The 14,258-nt window shown below is 39.1% G+C and overlaps 1 protein-coding gene across 1 annotated transcript; it reads right to left on the bottom strand.

Moving 5' to 3' along the window:
- Positions 1 to 442: 442 nt before the first annotated feature.
- On the bottom strand, positions 443 to 14,151 carry HSPA14 (heat shock protein family A (Hsp70) member 14). The gene is made up of 14 exons (XM_007429921.4): positions 14,045 to 14,151; positions 12,314 to 12,394; positions 12,121 to 12,203; positions 11,696 to 11,744; positions 10,752 to 10,845; positions 10,568 to 10,658; positions 9,411 to 9,515; positions 8,321 to 8,482; positions 7,213 to 7,368; positions 4,898 to 5,000; positions 3,204 to 3,419; positions 2,173 to 2,346; positions 1,273 to 1,343; positions 443 to 581 (listed from the first exon to the last, which is right to left on the bottom strand). The coding sequence occupies exons 1-14, from the start codon at positions 14,099 to 14,101 to the stop codon at positions 503 to 505; spliced, it is 1,521 nt and encodes a 506-aa protein (XP_007429983.1). The 5' UTR covers positions 14,102 to 14,151; the 3' UTR covers positions 443 to 502.
- Between the last annotated feature and the right edge of the window lie 107 nt (positions 14,152 to 14,258).

Below are 14,258 nucleotides of genomic sequence, written 5' to 3' on the forward strand. Positions count from 1 at the left end.
GTGTTAAGCTTATGAATAATCTTTTAACATACTGTACCAAGAGGCTTAATCATGCAAAAAAAACCATTAACAAGGTGGGCACAGTTCAGCCTATCCTCATGACTACCGGGCACTTAGGATACCTAATTTCTGATTAGTTTTTAACTTCAATGATTTCAGTCACCAATGAAGGCTTCCTGTTAAACTTATTACGTATGATGAATATAAAAAACATAGGGTTTATTATTCACAAATAACAGAAGTTAGATTCTGCAATGTACATGGTTCATAAAATAACTGAAGCCAATCCGCCAAGTTTTATGCGCATAGTGAAAGCTCCCAAACTGATCTATGGGTCTGTGTGTGTGTGTACTTCTCCAATGTACTAAACTTTTTTTACAGTTCATCGTGAATATGCCCAACTATTATCAGTGGCCTCTGAAGAATGAAACGATTTCACTCATTTTAGAGCTGCGTATGAAAATATTTACTATGACTGAGAAAACATGCTTTCAAATTACACCTATGAGGCCACTTCCACTGTAATGGCTTCAGATTTTCCAGTATCTTGATCTGTGCAGGTTACATGTAATGATCCATCCCTGAGAAAAGAAAGAGAAATTTATCCTCATTTCCTAACATTTAGATCTTAGCGACAGAAATGGCGTGTGAATCAGCACAAGGGATTTGATTGAACTACGGTGTCCCAGAAATTAGCGTGAGAGGGGTTAAAGAGAAACACTATATTCTCTATATCCATTTTATATGTATTAATTCAGAAAGGGCCTTGCTATTACTGATTTCTTTCTTGGCTTGTAGCCAAGAAGAGCAGCTTCCTACGAACTGTTCCGTGCAAGGATGCTACAGCTGAAAAGAGGACTGCTACTGACTATCCATATCAGTGTTTCTCATGCTGGCTGGGGAATTCTGGGAGTTGAAGTCCATACATCTTCAAGCTGTCAAGGTTGAGAAACACTGATTTAGAAAATTAATGGTGGAAATGGCTATCAACTATTCCTAGCTATGTTGTATGCTGCTTCTCAATACCCAATTCCTCGGTGGGGGGAGATTGACTAGTATCTAGTATCTAGACTAGCATCCATCCAACCTTTCCACAAGGGAAAAGAACTGCCATTCTAAATTTGAACAGAAAACTTAGAATTGCCCCATAAATCTATCCTACAGTGTCCATAATATATATATGTAGAATCTGGTATCTTCTCCCCAAAATGTCAATATGAAAATTATCAAGTTCTGAGATGTAAAGTTTGTATAGAGTTTGGTTTTCAGTACCTTTTCATTGTAAGGATAGTTAGTATATGATGCAGACCATCTTCTTTAACATCTAAATCCTGGAGTACAATCTGTTAAAAACAAGCAATCAAAAATATAAAATTCAGCTACACTGAGGTTTCAAGATTACTGTTAGCGAAACGTTCTAAGGACGATGTTTGCTTTAATCCTCTAATTGGACTAAATAACAAATGACATCAATTCTTTTCACATAGATTTTAGATCAACAGTAATGGAACCTCAGCACCCAGTGAAGGAAGATTCCAGACACTTTTTTTTTTTAATTTTAAATTTGGGGAGATTTGAGAAAGAGTCAAATCCTAGCAGAAAATTATGGTACACATGGCAAGCCTTAAAAATCCTCTAAATTCCTAAAAATCAGGCTATTTTTTTTCAAGTCATGTATTTCACACTTTAAATCCCTTTCCCCAAAGTGGAAAAACAGCCTAAAAAGTTAATCCTGCCCTCTCCCCACTATGATATAACAAGATTCCAATCCTTAAAAAAACTCTGCAACTAAGTCCTAAACAGTAATTCTGAAATGTAAATAAATTTGTAGAAACCAACCATGAATTTCTGAGAGATGAGCGGCCATATAAATTTGATTGATAAATAATTTTTTGTGTAGAATAGCTGTGACCAACACCCGTTTCCTGAACATGCTTTTTTTCCCATTCTATGTTGTGCCTTTTATACCAGATTCCTATTCATGGATCTCAGGTTTCTAGTAAAAAAAACAACTGACACACCAAGCACGAACCCTACCCACTTCTGACAGGCTCTACCAATAAAATGTTCACAGGCCTGCAATCTCAAAGTGAGCACCACTGAAAACACGAATTTCCTTCTGAACAGACCTACAGATGATCACATGGTAAAAATTAGCATGCTTTTGTTCACCTGTGCAAATCTGCCATCTTCTTTCACTGGGCTTTTTTCCAGAGACTCGTACAATTCCAGACAGACAGAGGAAATTTCTCCTGGGGCCAGCAGAGTGTGTTGCCTTCGAGCTGGCAAAGGCGTTCCTGAGGGGAACACTACCATGAATTTGTCACCTCCCGACTCGTCCACTGCCTAGAAAACAAGAAATGCTTTGCAAAAGTTCCACCACTGCTGCTCATTTCAGGTGAATTTACTGCAATCAGAGACAGAAGTTGGTAGCACCCAGATGACCTTGGCAAATCTCAGCAAATTGTGGATGAAGACAACCAGGATATCATTGAGAAGTCAAAAAGATCCTAGGACAGTGTTTCTCAATCTTGGTGGCTTTAAGATATGTGGACTTCAACTCCCAGGATTCCCATGGCTGGCTGGGGAATTCTGGGAGTTGAAGTCCACATATCTTAAAGTTGCCAAGGTTGAGAAATTTTGTCCTAGAAGGTGGCAGTGGCAGAGTTCCATATTTCTGCCAAGAAAGTTACACAGATATGTCCATGAAGGCACCAGGAATTGAACAAGACTCCTTTGCTTTTATTAAATGTTATTTATTTATTAAAAAGGAGGTAAAATTCAGATTAAGTATACATACTAATTTGTGACACAACGATTCAAGATTGTCTGTGTCCATGTCCCTTGGAGGAAACTGCATCAATATCACATTCACCTTAGTTGCCCCTTTTATTCAAACTGGCATAAAAACTTAATTACGCCTCTCTGAACCGCCGGTCACGGCAGAGCAGATGCCAGCCTTATTCTCTCCTTCCTAGCAGGCACTTCACAGATAACCACCAGGCAAGCAGCTGAATTCATACTCATTCCATTGCTGTTTCTTGCAACGTTGTTTAATTTTTCCTGTTTAGAATATTTTATATTATAACGGTCCCTATCTTTTCATCCTAATGTTTTCCAAATAGTATTTAATTTTGGTCAGTAACTGTGATGATCTTGGATTAGGGATGCAAAATGAGCAGGCACTGCTGTAACCATCTTACCTTGACTAATATGTCCTTGGCGGAACATTCAACAGACAGCAGGTCGTCGCCTGAGAAAGTGTGTTCTCTTCCTAGCAGGATCCCTGCCTCTATGGCAGCTCCAATAGGAATGACCTCATCTGGAGGAATGGAGTTTAGCAATTCAACAGTAGGGAAAAGCTCTCGGATCAGTTGTTGTAATTTCGGAATACGGGCTGATCCACCACAGAGAACTACCTAGAAGATATCAAAGCATTTTTTTTAAGGGTACAAAGGTTACGTGGGAAACGGATCATTGTTAGCCAAGAGTTAAGACTAACTTATCTGGGAAGCAAAAAATTAGTTGGTACCAAAGAGGGGTTTTTTTTGTTCTGTACCACTTTGTTGCCATCTAGTGTTTGTCTAGATTTCTGCATAACTAGTCCATCTGCCAAAGTATAAATATCTGATTAAGTGATTATATAGTAGCAGCATCAAAGCTAAACAGAAAACAACCACTCGTCTTGTAGATCTTGCTTAGTCATATGAAAACACGTTATATTTCACCAAAATAATCACGTAACAGTTACTATATGAACATATATGAAAATGTATATACTGTATGAAGAGACCTTGTGCACAATCTGGGGGTCCCTCTGGACTCACAACTCCTGCTTGAGGAGCAGGTGGCAGTCATGGCTAGAAGGGCCTTTGCTCAACTTCGTATTGTGAGTCAGTTGTGCCCATTCCTAGATCAAGGAGCTCTTCTCACAGTCATTCATGCCCTAGTTACCTCCCAATTGGATTACTATGATGTGCTCTACATGGGGCTATCCTTGAAGAATATCTGGAAGCTTCAGCTGGTACAGAATGCAGCAGCATGAATAGTTATGTGTGTTTCTAGAAGAACAGGTTACACCTTTGCTCCACAAGCTGCATTGGTTACCAGTTTGTTTCTGGGTCCAATTCAAGGTGCTGGTTTTGACCTTTAAAGCCCTACACGGCATGGGACTGGGTTATTTGAGGAACCGCCTCTCCCCAATTACATCTGCCCATCACACCAGATCTAGCAGAGAGGACACGCTGGGGGTCCCATCAGCCAGGGAGCTTTACTTGATGGTCCAAGGCGATGGGCCTTTTCTGCTGTGGCCCCCGCTTTATAGAACTTCCTTCCCCCCGAAGTGAGGCTGGCCCCATCCCTTCTAACTTTCCACAAGTCCCTTAAGACCTGGTTGTGTCATCAGGCCTGGGGACCCCAAGGGACTGGCAAAATACTGACATGACTCCAGTGTGATTAATATACCTGCTCCTCACCCAATATGTATTTTTTATTTTTGTGCCTTTTATAATTTTAACATTTTTAATAATAATAATAATATTAATATTTGTTTGTATATATTGTTTTTAGCTTTGTTGTATGCTGCCCAGAGTCACTTCTCTGCGAGATGGGTGGCCATATAAATATGACAAAATAAATAATTAAACATTACTCAATATTGTAATATTCCTCATTCTAGTGAGATTTACAGGTTCAGAAGGACAAATCCCTACATCTGTTTCTCATTTGAAAGTCATACATTTTATAAACACTAGTTATTTATGCACAACAATATGGTTTTGGCTCTGCAGAAGCCAGAATTCCCCATTACATCTAAACCAAGGAACCCTGATTTCCCTAAACTGCTCAAGACTTAGAAATTAAATGAGAAAACAAATGAATAAAAGGCCACTCTTACCTTACTGATATCATCCGTTGCAAGTCCAACTTGTTGCAACAATATTTTGATTGCTTCAATGCACTTACCAAAAAGTGCAGCACAAATAAGTTCAAATCTGGCCCTGTTATACAATACAAAAAGCATAACTAGTAAGAGGAACATTCACACTCCTTTTTGCTCTCATGCAGAGAAAGTTGGAGTACTGTATAGCCTACCATGGTGCAGCCGGTCCTGTGCCAAATGAGTGAATGAGATCATTCTTCTCTACTCAGAATTAAAATTCAAATACCACTACAAAAAATGTTAGCGTGACGTATATATAAGTGTGTGAGTGTGTATCCTTCCTTCTGTAATGCTTCACAAAAGAATGCTTAAGATTGTTTTTATATTCTGTGCTATCCATCTTCTGAGCAGTTAACAGTCAACATTATGATGCTTGAACGTTGTGATGGATCCAAACAGGGTGAATAAACTGCAGCTGAATCACATAAGGCAGAGATAATATTAGAGGGTGGCTGAGTATCCATGTAAGCAGTTTTCAGCCTGTTTGGAAGCCCAGAATCTATCAGTGTTAACTCACAGCACAGCTGGCTTCAGTGGTCAGGAAGATCAGCTGTGACACTCTATGGGCAGCACCTTTCTATATGCGACATGCTGAATTACTCCGGAAAGCAGTTTGGAAACTTCAGCTGGTCCTGAGTAGACCTACAAGGTTACCAACTGGGATTGGCCTATACAGGCTTGATGCTCTTGTCAACTGCACTGTCTGCTGGTCTTTCAAAGTATTGGGATTGCTCTCCAAAGCACTGAACTGCTTCTTTGGGGCTCAAATAGAAGAAAATTTGCCTCCTTGCCAAATACACCATCAGGACACAAGAGTTACCCTCTGTGGATGCTCTTTAAGTAAAGTTGACAGGATGGTTAAAAAGGGAGGAAAAAACCCTTCTCATTGTGGGACTTGATGGGCAGCATTCATGTGATTATGAATAGTTATTTCTACTTCATCTCTCAATATCCATCTTGCCTAAGGATGCCTTAAAGCAACATCAGGAATCATAAATGAAAATGCAGTAAATGCTGGAAATTTGGAAGTCAAGGAGCTATGTGGGGGAGCCAGTGGTGTAATCTTTACCCCCTTTCCTTGGGGACCTTCCTATAGGTCTGCTGGTGACAATGGCCCTGAGGAGGGAATAGGCAGATGGGATGATCTTTGCCTGCTTTCCATCTAAGAAGAGACACTATGGATCTACACTGATGCCTTTTTGCCAAGACAGAAACCTTCTTCCCAGCATTTGTATATTCAGCTTTTCCTTCATTAGGATTACCAGCACCCTCATGATGGTCACCCTGGCCTTCTGCCCAGAGGAACAGTGACTTTAAATAGTTCATATTATCTTTTCTGTGCAATGTATTAGTGGCAATGTTATTATTTTTCTGCTTTTAGATTGCTTTATAATCTGCCTGGAATTTTTGGGCCAGCTTAAACCCCTACAGTGGTTATCAGTAGACTTTTGGATGCAATTTAAAGTGCTGGTACTAAGCTATAAAGCTCTAGATGGTTTGGTGCCTAGTTATCTACAGGAGCGCGCCTTCCATTCCAGTTCGATCTACCTGGGAGAAACTAGGATTGGTGCCCCAGTTTAGGGAGGTGACAGGGGCTGAGGCTTGGGAAGCTGCTTTTTATGGCCATTGGTTCTTTAAAACGGCCTCCCTGGGGATATCTGGTTGGCTCCCACCCTGACCGCCTTCCAGAGGTCATTTGGCCTTAGCTCCATCTTGGTGGGGTTCTAGGTTGGTCTGGTTAATTTCATCTACGTTTTCATTAGTTTGTTGACCTTTTCTTACACCCTTTCTTTTCGTGTATATTGTTTCTTGTTTATTGTACCTTGCTAGCTGCTAAATGGAATCAAGGAATCAGCAGTCTAGAAATGTGATTAATAAAAAATAAGTAACACAAACCATCTGCAGGGGATAAGGACTGCTGTGTTCTATAAGTACTACTAATTCCTACCTAATCACAAGCGCCGTTTTCTGTAGGACCTAATGTTGAAAAATAGGGATGTGCAAAATTATTTGAATATTGAACAGTTTTGAACTTCAAAGACCATGTTTTGAGTTCAAAACAACCTTTCCTGATAATTCTAGAAGTGCCTCAAGCTTGAAACAGCCCTGCTTCCAGCTCAAAGCACTAACAAAATGATTGAAAAAGGCTTGGTTGGAATGTCAAAATGCTTCAAATTCAGGACATTTTACAGGTGCCTACTGCAAAGCTTCCTCAGTGAAAGTAAAGAAAAAGGATGCATATCTAGAGACTTGAAAATATTGAGGCTTACCTGGAAACATTACAGTCAAAATCCAGACCATCATAGAGGGAATCAACAAAGCAATTTGCTGTTCCTAATGTTGATAACGAATGTTTTGCAACTTCAGCACTGTTCATTAACTTCATCATAGCCCTGGGATTTCCTCTCACATCATTTTTATAAGATCTGTTTTTAAAAAATAACCTAGTTATTAATCAGAACAAGACATACATAGTTACACTAGCAGCTATTTATCCTGGATGTTATGAAAATGTATTATTTCCAATCACTGCCTGAAATCCAATATAAACAAATGAAATATGTTGCTGGTATTGAAAGCTGAATAGATGTGCTTATTAAGGAAAAAAAAAAGTTCCACGTGACATACAAAGCCAAATATTAAAGATCTGAACATTCCTAATTATCTATATCTTTACTCTGTACTCCTGAAATGGACAGTTTCACAGAAGTGGTTAATAACAGCTATAAAATACCTTTAATATTCTCAGAGAGATTCACATTAGAAATGACAGGCTCTTTCAAGAATCTAAAATTAAACAAAGGATCTTTCGCTCTATCCTACTGAGACCATTAAAGCCAGTACTACTTAAACATATTCTTAGCTGGCATGTTCTCCCACAGTAATCTGAACAACATTGACAACAGAACCACCTTTAGGAAAAAATTCTGCCTGACTGTGTGGAGGCAGTTTTTACAACAAGCAAGTGGTTCTTTATAAAATCCAGATTTTTCTTCAGGGTAAATTAACAACCATCTTCAATGCAGTAACAGCCTTTTCCTCCTCACAGTAATATTTTGACTATATGTTGATGAGTTTAATTGTTGAGATTTACCTTGAAAAGCTGCTTCATGTCATTCCAAAACGTCAGATGCTGTTAGTATTGCTGATTATCGTTCAATGTATAAAACCTTATTTATTAGATTTATATCCCACCTTCTATTCAGGAGTTCAAGGTGAGGCACACAGCATTCTCTCCTCCTCCTGAGAGAGAGTTACTGCCTCAGGTCACCCGTGATCTTCCATGGCTGAGAACAGACTAGAAGTTCTGTTTCCCCATTCCTAGTCCAACACAGTAACTGCTACATCAAACTTTGTTCTAGATTCTATAGCACTTACCTCTGAAATTCTGAAGCCAAGTGTTGGGCTAATGCTTCTGTAAAGCAGGTCCCACCTATGCTGTCATCGGTGTTGGTAGAAAGTACACGATACAGCCCGCTGTTGACTTCTATAACCGTGATGGAAAGTGATGTACCTCCAAGTTTATACACTAGCACATTGCTTCCATTTGCAAAATAAAAATGGAAAAATAATTATTTCTCAAAGTGTTAACAGCATATTCTCATAACGATAATGGTTCAGTTATGAATGCCATTTAGAAATTCAGTATAAAAGACAGGTTGAAGTGTGATCATTTCTGACCATGGTTAATTGCAAAGAACGCTTACTTCATTTATTTGCAACAGAGAGGGTCCAAACAGAGAAAAAGACAGAAGACAGCAGAACAAAGTACTGTATGTCATTGATCTAAAATATTTGTATGCCACTTTGCTACAAAGTACCCAAAGCAGCTAGTGTAACAGTATGATTTTTAACCAGTTGTTCCTATATGCAGATCAGTAGCATTATTAAAATCAAACAAATTGAAAATGCCAAGGTCATCTCCAGCACCAGGAAATTCTTTACACATCTAGCAGCCAGAATCCATGGCAGCAAGTTACCTCTGCAGGCACTTCATCCCATGCAGCCAAATCCAAAATCCAGAAACTGCAGTGTCTTGCTATTACACCTTATTCAGGGGTGTGCCACGGCCAGGAAGAGCTGGCTAGAAGCCGACGTTCATTCCTGGTTTAGTGCTGTAACGTAGCCTGTAATGTTTCTATCTACTAAAATGGTTTCTACCCAAAACATATCATAGTAGCCTCTGGACTCCAAAAGTGGTGGGAGTCTGCAATCCTGAAACTATCTATGAAATACTTAGTCTTTCCATGGTCAAAAATAGAAAGGATATTACTATGAGCATGCAGTAAATTTGCTCCCATGCCTGTGCTGTTTTGTGCCATTTAGAAATGAAAAGCCATTAACCAAGAGTGCATTTTTATAATAAGGAAGCTGCTATTACTAAGCATGCTTGCAGAAGGGGTTCCATTAAGTCTTACTTCAGTGTAAAAATTACCACAATTCCCATAGCTGAGAAACCCTTAATCACCTTTTTCCACTGGGTGAATCTTGTCCAATTCCATAAGCAAGCAGAGCTGCAGAAGGTTCGTGAATTAGTCTAAGAACGTTAAGTCCAGCTGCCTTAGCGGCTTCTCTGCAACAGACGTGACAAGAGAAATCAGTATGTTGACATAACCCCAACAACCTTTTTCACCGGAAAACAGCCAAGGTAGTTCTTGTATATCAGCATAGGTAAATCTAAACCGGTGATTCCCAACTGTGGCAACTTCCAGATGTATAAACTTCAGCTTCAGAGTTTCTGGGTGAATGGAGTGGTTATACACATTTAATAAAACAAACAAATAAATAATAAACTTCCAGAATTTCACAATCAGCATGGGCATGGCTGAGAAGTTTGAGATTTGAAGTTCACAGAGCTTCAAATTACCAAGGCTGGGAAACATTATTTTGAACCACTCCAGGTATAAGTTGTCTTATATCACCATGCTATAATATTATGCAATTAGGGAAATATTTTATTTCAAAAGTTACATCAACCTGTAACAGAAAAAGAAGGGATAGCATCAAGTTTGTGTTTATATTCACTTCTACATCAAGTCCAAGAAATTTGAAATTTGCCTCTACTTTCAATACATTTGTATTTCAGTAATGTGATAACTGCTATGATAATAGCAGTATTTGAACACCAAATATGGGGAGCAGAAGTTGCTTTAGCAATAGATGAATATGGGAATTGGTGTTTTAATGGTGTATCAGTACTTGAAAATGATAGCCCAGCCAGGTAGAATATGCCCTTTGGGTTTCATTTCAGGAAGCCAAGTATCCCAGCCTGATCCTTGTATGGTTTTACAAACTCTTTTTGTGTCCATCACAAAAAGAACATATCCTAGAGAAAAGCAGGAACAGGGTAGCTTATACTGACTGATAAAAGATAGCTAGCATTACTTCTAGTTTGGCCTTTCTTTTTTCCTCATGGAAAAATTCAAGATAATCTGTCGCTGTTTATTTGTGACTTCTGTTCCCAAAGATGCAAACCGAGAAACCAGAGTATCTACCTCTCGACATTTCATGTGGCTGAGCTCAAACCAAAATCCCGTCCAGGCAAAATACTCTGTCCACAGGACCTGACATCATGAACTCTTGAAAATGTATCCAGGGCAAGCAACCGCAAGGAACCATACTCACCCAAGGGCGTTTTTCTGCTTCTCTCCAAAATCAAATGGCACGGTAATAACAGTGTCATTGACATCAGAACCCAAAGCAAACTGAGCAGTTTCTAGATAAATACATAATGCATAATGAATGAAAGCTAGCTCATCTTCTAGAACTTAACATTTTTTTTCAACTGAAGTACGTTTGAATACCATACCTTTCATTTTCCTGAAGATTAACTTTGCAACGTCTTCTGGAGAAATAAATTTGCCATCTATTTCATAATTAAGTTTTCCATTTCTTTCAATGACCTATAGATAAATCAACAACAAATATTTCTCAGCTTAGTTGTACTATCAGAGAAGATTTTTAGTGCAATTACACCCTATCCTTTGCTTAAGAAAACAATCACGGCATTTCTGATCCAAGCAATTATGCCAGTTATTTTATATTATAAAGAAATCAAGACATTACTTTACAGTAGTCTTTTCGAACTAGGACCTCCAAAGAATTAAGGAAACTGAAGTCCACATAGCTGCACTACAACAAGCATGTGAAAAATCTACAAATATCACTACTCCAACAAACAAAAAAAGTGAGCATTCTTCTGAGAATTTTGCAACTCAATTTCTCGTATTTTTTTTTAGCATATGAAAAATTTTCATATTCATCTCCCTCATCGCTTGATATCAGAAGCATGTTATCTTTAGGTATCAATGCAGAACATATTTGATCCCACAACGAAAAACTCCCATTCCTCATTGTATACTTCACATTATTTCCATTCTATCAAACTTCCAAATTTAAGAAAACAGCAATTGTTTTGTTTAACTTTGCTAGTTCACTTGGCCCTGTGCTGAATACTGATTTCCTGGAACATCAATCAGATTGAATAAATGGAGGGGGTACATGTGGCTCTGGGAATATTCCTTTTGCCCTTGTTAATGGTCTTATATCTTCCAAATAGGTATATAAAACAAACGCAAGGCAGAAGCATTGGTAATCTTAAAAATGTGCCTCTTCTATAGTTATTTGCATCCTCTGTATAGCACATATTTCAGGACAACCGTAAGAAGTGGACTGTAGAAGTGTAGTAGATGACTTCATAAATACAGATGAACATCCTTACAGGAAAAAATTGCAATGCATGCTCTCACTTACTGAACATTTACTTTCTGCAATGTACTTTTCGGCTTGTGGGTCTCCAGAGCTAAGAAAACAAGCAAAATTGGAAGGGACTTTAAAAATATTAAATTAAAAAAAGGAAAGAAAAGAAATACTGCATTATTTATGTTTTCACTGTATGGGAGTCAAGTCTCACGAAGTCAACTTTCATTCCTGATTTAAGCAGTATAATAATTTCTGTATTTCTTTTAATAATGAAAAAAACCCAAACAAATGAAAAGCCAAATCAAAATCAGCTGCTTTCTAAACAGCAGCACTGAAACTTTGTAATATGCTTACCAGCACCACCAAAGAAGGATCAGTTCATAATTACATTTTAAAAGGTAGTGATTTTATTCAGATTTATACTAACAGATTACAAAACTATCCTTTAACATGACATTTTATGGCATAATCCATACCTTCTTCCAAGAATCTGTTTCACTTTCACTACAGTATTTGAGAGATTTCTCACTCGGTTTTGTTTTGCTGCCAGACCAACAACCTGAGAAAAGGATTTAAGAGCTTTTTAGGAAAAAGATAACATGATTCTGGCTTGAAATGACTTCAATGAAATTTTAAGCCATTTTCCGTTTAATGAAAAAGGAAATTTACCTCTTCCTTTTCTGAAAATGCAACAACAGCAGGAGTTACTCGGTCGCCAGCATCATTAGCCACAACATCTGCACGGCCATCCTGCAACATATCAACACATTTACTACGACTGGAAACAGGTCCTTACGTATTGTAAACTAATAAAGGAAAGCTCAGCGGTATATCCAGATTTTTATATCTTTTAAAAAACAAATAAGGTGTAAGGCAACAAATTTAGGTCTATGTTCAAAAAGACAGTGAGACTTAATTTTTTACTTTGGTAGGGGGAAAAAATAAGAGAAATCCTTACAGACCAATCTGATTCAAATATAGTAAGTCAATCTTGTAATTCAATAAGTACAATAAGTAAATATAAGATCCTACAAATCTAACTCAATGTAGCAGAAATAAACTCAGTGAGTTTATTTACAGTAAGGTGGCATCACTTCAGTTAATAATTGTCCAATATTCTCTATTCTTCAATCATAATAAAATATAGTTTACATTAACTGATAATAAGCTGTTTCGTAACAAATAGATTAACTTGTATTCTCGAAGGCTTTCACGGCCGGCATATGCTGGCTGGTGTGGGTCTTCCGGGCTGTGTGGCCGTGTTCTGGAAGTTTTGTTTCCTAACGTTTTGCCAGCACCTGTGACTGGCATCTTCCTAGTGCAGGAGCACAGACAGGAGCAGTTCTCTCTATGCCCAGGGTGATGTGACCCTTTTGTGGGTATTTATAGAGACAATATCTATATAGAGACAATAGAGACAAAAGGGTCACATCACCCTGGGCACAGAGAGAACTGCTCCTGCCTGTGCTCCTGCACTTGGAAGATGCCGGTCACAGATGCTGGCAAAACGTTAGGAAACAAAACTTCCAGAACACGGCCACACAGCCCAGAAGACCCACACCAAATAGATTAACTATTTTCTTTTCTAGAAGCATTCAAGAAAACCCACCAGAAATCAAATTTTCTCCTGACTTAAAACAATTCCTAGAATTGGCCTAAATTCTTAATCTTAATAAGATAAGCAATCTCTGAGGTGCTGAAGGATGAAAGGAAAGCAGCCTCCACATTGAAGCATATCGAAGGTTGAAAAACATTCCAGGTTTATTAAAACCCGATTAAAAATAAGCACCATTCCCTAAAAAGCTGACTTGAATTAGGAACCATCTCACAAGCAAGCGTATGTGGACATGTACGGACAATTTATTAGTTGTAATTTTATTGTTTTTCTGCTTTTGATCACTTTAGAATGTGCAGATTAAAATTATTATAAGAAATATTATAAAAGAGGGAGCAGTTCACAATGGTGCAAGTTACGAGAAAGCATAGTCGCAACCCCCCAACCTTACCTAATCAATTTATTAGGTCTCATAAATCTAATTCAAGCCCTCCAGTTTCAAAACACAACGTCTTCCTCCCCCGGCAAAAAATCTCCCTTGAAGCAGAAAGCTAACATCTCAACCTAACCCTCTGCTAACGCTGCCATTCTTCTTCCAAGATGTACTCTCCATATTCGTTTTGAGCAGAAGAGCCATTCACACCCCCAGGAGAAAGGCCGCATCCCAGGGGCCTGGGTCACTTCCTGCCCCTTTCGCGTAGAAAGCTAGCATCTCAGGGTCTTGGCTCCGAGAACACTCCCTCTCCTTGCAAAGTAGGTTGTGCCCGTTTCATTTCCTTTTAGGAAAAACAACCCTCCGGCGCACCCCCCACCGCCCCGAGGTGAACGGAAAGCCCCCTCCCCACCTTAAAAACGGCCGCGCAGGCGCAGCTGCTTCCCAAGTGGATCCCAATCGCCGCCATGCATCCAGACCGCTCGCCTACCCACAATGCACCGGGAGCGCCCCGTCTACTCCTCCTCCTCTGGTGCCCAGGCCCTGCATAGCCAATCGAAATCGAGCTGGGCGTGACGCCACGCCGCCCAGCAACCGGGGTGGGCTTCGCCCGCTCGCCCGGCAGC

Source organism: Python bivittatus, unplaced genomic scaffold, assembly GCF_059951505.1.
Source record: "Python bivittatus isolate LINGU-HERP-01145 unplaced genomic scaffold, Pbiv_v1 ctg000120_np1212, whole genome shotgun sequence".
Taxonomy (NCBI): domain Eukaryota; kingdom Metazoa; phylum Chordata; class Lepidosauria; order Squamata; family Pythonidae; genus Python; species Python bivittatus.

Excerpts from the sequence above, each read along its gene's own strand:
- HSPA14 (XM_007429921.4), bottom strand. The coding sequence starts at position 14,101 with ATGGCGGCGATTGGGATCCACTTGGGAAGCAGCTGCGCCTGCGCGGCC. Across the intron at positions 11,745-12,120 it reads AAACAGATTCTTGGAAGAAG|CTCTGGAGACCCACAAGCCG; the intron begins GTATGGATTATG and ends TTGTTTTCTTAG. Across the intron at positions 5,001-7,212 it reads TTTGACTGTAATGTTTCCAG|GGCCAGATTTGAACTTATTT; the intron begins GTAAGCCTCAAT and ends ATTGTATAACAG.